The following is a 4,163-nucleotide window of genomic DNA, read 5'->3' on the forward strand; positions in this document are numbered from 1 at the left end:
GGCCGGGCGCCGGCGGACCCGTCCCTCCGGGCCCCGGGTCTCACCAGCAGTTCAGCTTCCGCACGTTGTGCAGCTCCGAAGCCTTGGCCCGGGACAGAACCATCTTCCGAGTGAGCTTCATGGCACCGCCCGCCACCCCCAGGCCGGGCCGCGACCCCGCCGATGCCACTCTGCAAAGCCAGCGACTCGTCTCCAGGGGGCGGGGCCTGAGTCGTCAGGGGCGGATCCTGCGAGCCCACTGGCGGCCGGGAGAGGGGCGTGGTCGCGCAGGCGCAGTGTGACCGTCGAGGCTATGCCGGGCGGGTGGCTCAGCCCCTTCCTCTCGCCCCGCCTCTTGCGTCTCGCGCCCAGTTCCGCGCATGCGCCGGCGCTGGGGCTCTGCCGCATTCACGAGCGAGTGCAGGTGTGCGGATCGGACGGACCTTGGTTTCTGCTTTTGCGTCTGCGTGAGGATGGAGGCGGCGAGGAAGTTTTCGGGTAGGGACGAAGGTGTCCGCCGTGAAAGCCCTGACCGGGAGGCGGGAAAGGCCAGGGCAGCCCAGGCGAGGTGAGCGCGGGAACCCCTCACGAGCCGCGCGCGCAGGGCCACGCCCCCAGGGCGGCCCGCCCGCCACGGAAGCCGCTCCCACCCAGGGACCGCCCACAGGGAAAGCCCCTCCCACCCAGGGCCGCCCACCGAGGAAGCTCCGCCCACCCAGGGACCGTCCACCGAGGAGGCCCCTCCTACCCAGGCGCCACTCACAGGGAGGGCCCGCCCACCGAGGAAGCTCCGCCCACCGAAGCCCCGCCCATCCAGGAAGCGCCTCCCCCGGGAAAGCCCCTCCGGAAGCGCCTTCCACCTGCTCCAGGCCCTGGCCTTGTGTCTTTCAGTGGCTTCCTTCCTTGCCCGCACCCTCCCCCTCCCACCCTGGTCAAGCGGCCCACTCTGGCTGGGCGCCCGGCCCACCCGTCCTGAGATCCTGTCCTGAGCCGCGTCCCCACCCCTCTGCGCTGGGTGACCCCCGTCCTGCCCTGGCCGCTCTCCCCCACTTGCTATGTCTGCAGTGGAGCCCACGGGTCCTGACTAAAGTTGATGCTGGGTCAGACGTTTCCTTCTCTTCACAGAAGCCCACGGCCGCCCTCCTAGGCCGCCCCGGGCCTGGCCTCTCTGGAGGGCCGGGGCCTGGCTGGTGAGCGGCTGACGGTGCGGCCTGGGGAGGTGCTGGCCGGCCTTCCTGCAGGGAGCGCTGCTGCGGCGTCTCCGTGTGCGACTTGTACCAAGACAGCAGGACATCCTGAAAGGAAAAGGATCTCCTCACAGTAAACGTATCTGCTGCTGGTGTCACCTGGATTTTGTCATTTTTGGTATTTTGTTAGGCTCCTGAGGAGTTTATTGCCTTAGAGTTCCTGTCCCAAGACCTCTGTTGTTGGTGTCTGAGTTAGGTTGGCCACAAAAGGAAAAAAAAAAAACTTTTGAGTTGCTTTTGGGGAGCTGGACTGAGCTCGCCCCGGAACTGGCTTTGGCACAGCCTCCTGGGAGCCTGTGGGGGTTCTGGGTATTAGGGCGGGAGGGGACGCCTCTTGGAGGCGCACAAGTACGGCCAGCTGAGGCTCTGCTGGTGGTGTACAGCTGCATGGGGGAAACATCTGGGGCTGGGAGCCTGGGGGGTTGGGGATGCAGCCTGTGAGCATCACATTCTGAATTCTTTACCACCAAGCAGGCAGAGGACAATTAGGAACAAGGGGATCGAAACTAAGAAAGAACAGAGATAAGAGCTTAGCCACACTAGGAAGCTTCCTGCAGGCTTGGCTTGCTTGTTCTTACAGAGGGCCTCTGGCCAAACTGATTAGGAAATGGAGGAGAAAGGAAGGCCACGCCAGACGCCATCTTCCACAGGTGAGGGCTGTTTATTGAGATAGATCAGCGTGGGGCACCGCCTTCCCGCGGGCGTGGGGGCTGTGCAGAGAGCTGGGGCAGGAGCTGGGTTTCCACGAGGCCTAGCGCGAGGCAGAGGTTCATGACCAGCCGGCAGGCCTGGGGAGGTGGGGTTCGTTGGGCCGCGTCGGCATGTTTGCCGCCAGGCGCGGGTGGGTTGTCCTGCCGGCGTCAGGCAGGCTGCGCGTGTCTCTGGAGGCTCGCGGGCCAGCCCTTCGCTTGGAGGGGAGAGGCGGATCCTTTGATACTAATTAGAGGCCAGGCCGGGACAGGGCGGGCACGGAGCTGGCTGGAGAAGGAGGCTGGACTTTAGAGCAGGACAGAGGACAGAAGTGGCCACCTTCATTTGGTGGAAGTAGGGGACCCTTCCCAGGCCCTGGTCAGGACCCCGGTGTGGGGTGGGGAGCCCAGAGCGCTGGGTGGTGGCGCGCCCCTGTGGTGAGCGGGCCCAGGCCCTGGTCGGGACCCCGGTGTGGGGTGGGGAGCCCAGAGCGCTGGGTGGTGGCGCGCCCCTGTGGTGAGCGGGCCCTGCAGGTGTTGCTCACTGGGGGTTTGACTCCTCTTGCCCCTCCCCTCCTCCAGCAAACAACATACAGTGCTAGGATGGAGTTCTTCATCTTGTTGCGGGGTCTAGAGCAAAGAGTCCACCACGTAAAGCTCAAAGATCGGAATGAAGCTTTATTATAGAGGAGCCTAACTGAGCGGCCAGGGGCGCAGCAGACTCGGGAGCTGCGAGGGGGGTTTTAAAGCCAAAAACCACAATCAAGTGGTGTCTTCAAGGCAAGAAAGTTTCCAGAAATAAATACAGCAGTTGTTAATTTTTTAAAGGTTTACAATACAGAAAAACAGGATCTAGGCACACTTGTACAAAAACAGGATTCACACACAGACAAGCATCTGGGTATTTCTGGGTCAAACAGGACGTGGCCCTTACTCAATCACACTGCGGTTTAACAGAAAGAATGCTTCCTTACACAATAACCAGCAACCTCACAGAAGGGAAGTGAGCTCCAGGTCAAGGTGGCGTTGCTTTGGTCAAGCTAGGCGTCCACAGTCTCGTTGGTGTTGAATCAGTCTACAGACAAGAGGGAAAAGCAAAATGGCAAAGGTTTATTGAAGAAAAGATTAGCAAGGATCCCAAGGGAGGGTTCCTGCTCAGGGCAGACTGTGTCTCTTGGCCAGGGCTCAGTGACCATGCCGACCATTGGACGGCCTTTGGGCCACGTCAGGCCCAAACCCAAGCGAAGGCTCCGTGCAGCCTACGTGAGCTGTTGAGCGTTTGCTGCCCACCTTTGGGGTCCAGTTAGTCAGTTCACAGGCAAGTCTTCCTGCCAGGGCCTGTGTGACTACGCACGGCCATGCCAAGGGAGTCTGCAGCTCTGCCCTGACTGCCTCGCCAGGCTCTGGTCCTACGCCCGCTTCTACCTGGAGAAGTGTGACAGCGAAGGCGAGGTCCGGGGAGAGGGCAAGTTACAGCAGAGGAAGCCCTGGGCTTGGCGCCGGTCCTTGCCTGCTGACAGTGTCCCCCGGAAGAGGGCTGCCCCCAGAGGACTGTTCCTGGAGGTTCCCCGAGGGGATGGACAGGAACAGGACGGCTGGAGGACCGCACCACGCTGGGCTGGTAGATGTTTCTGCAGGAAGCGCCTGCTTCTCCATTCCATCACGGGACTGCTCTGCCTGGTACCTGGGGGTGAGGCTCATGGGAGGAGGGGGGCACGTGGTTTCTAGCTTCCCTGCCACTTCTGGTGCCTGCTGGGGTGGGGGGTCCGAGGTAGAGTCTAAGCGCCTGGCTTTGGATTGCACTGCTGGGGTGCAGCTGTGACCTCCGAACTCCCTTCAGCTCCAGGCTGATTGACCCCAAGAGAAATGTGTGCCCCCGCATGAGGGGCACGAGGGCCATTCTCGGTCACTGTGAGGGTGGGGACGGAGCAGAGGATGGCGGGGTAGGGTGGGGTGTCCTGCCGCTGCCCCTGCCCACCGTGCTGCACGCAGGCCTCTGCCGTGAACTCACAGGTAGGGATGTTCTCCGAATCCATTCAACCCCTCCCTGCTGGCAGAGCTGCTGTGCCCTGCTCCCCGAGTGCCCTGCTCCCCGAGTGCCCTGCCCCCCGAGTGCCCTGCCCCCGTGTGCCCTGCTCCCCGAGTGCACTGCTCCCCATGTGCGCTGCTCCCCGTGTGCCCTGCCCCCCGTGTGCGCTGCTCCCCGTGTGCGCTGCTCCCCGTGTGCGCTGCTCCCCGTGTGTGCTGC

The 4,163-nt window shown here is 62.9% G+C and overlaps 2 protein-coding genes across 2 annotated transcripts in view; one reads left to right on the forward strand and one right to left on the reverse strand.

Annotated features, from left to right (window-relative positions):
- LOC105993942 (chromosome unknown open reading frame, human C21orf2) overlaps positions 1 to 187 on the reverse strand; it is a 6,068-nt gene extending 5,881 nt beyond the window's left edge. The window contains exon 1 of the mRNA XM_013027334.1: positions 45 to 187. Within this exon, the coding sequence (XP_012882788.1) occupies positions 45 to 121 (77 nt within the window). The 5' untranslated portion in view covers positions 122 to 187. The remainder of the gene's footprint in view (positions 1 to 44) is intronic.
- A 105-nt stretch (positions 188 to 292) lies between these two features.
- Trpm2 (transient receptor potential cation channel, subfamily M, member 2) overlaps positions 293 to 4,163 on the forward strand; it is a 90,636-nt gene continuing 86,765 nt past the window's right edge. Inside the window, 3 exon segments of the mRNA XM_013027363.1 lie at positions 293 to 477; positions 3,316 to 3,605; positions 3,973 to 4,138. Of these exon segments, the coding sequence (XP_012882817.1) occupies positions 293 to 477; positions 3,316 to 3,605; positions 3,973 to 4,138 (641 nt within the window).

This window comes from Dipodomys ordii, unplaced genomic scaffold (assembly GCF_000151885.1).
Source record: "Dipodomys ordii isolate 6190 unplaced genomic scaffold, Dord_2.0 Scaffold103, whole genome shotgun sequence".
NCBI lineage: Eukaryota > Metazoa > Chordata > Mammalia > Rodentia > Heteromyidae > Dipodomys > Dipodomys ordii.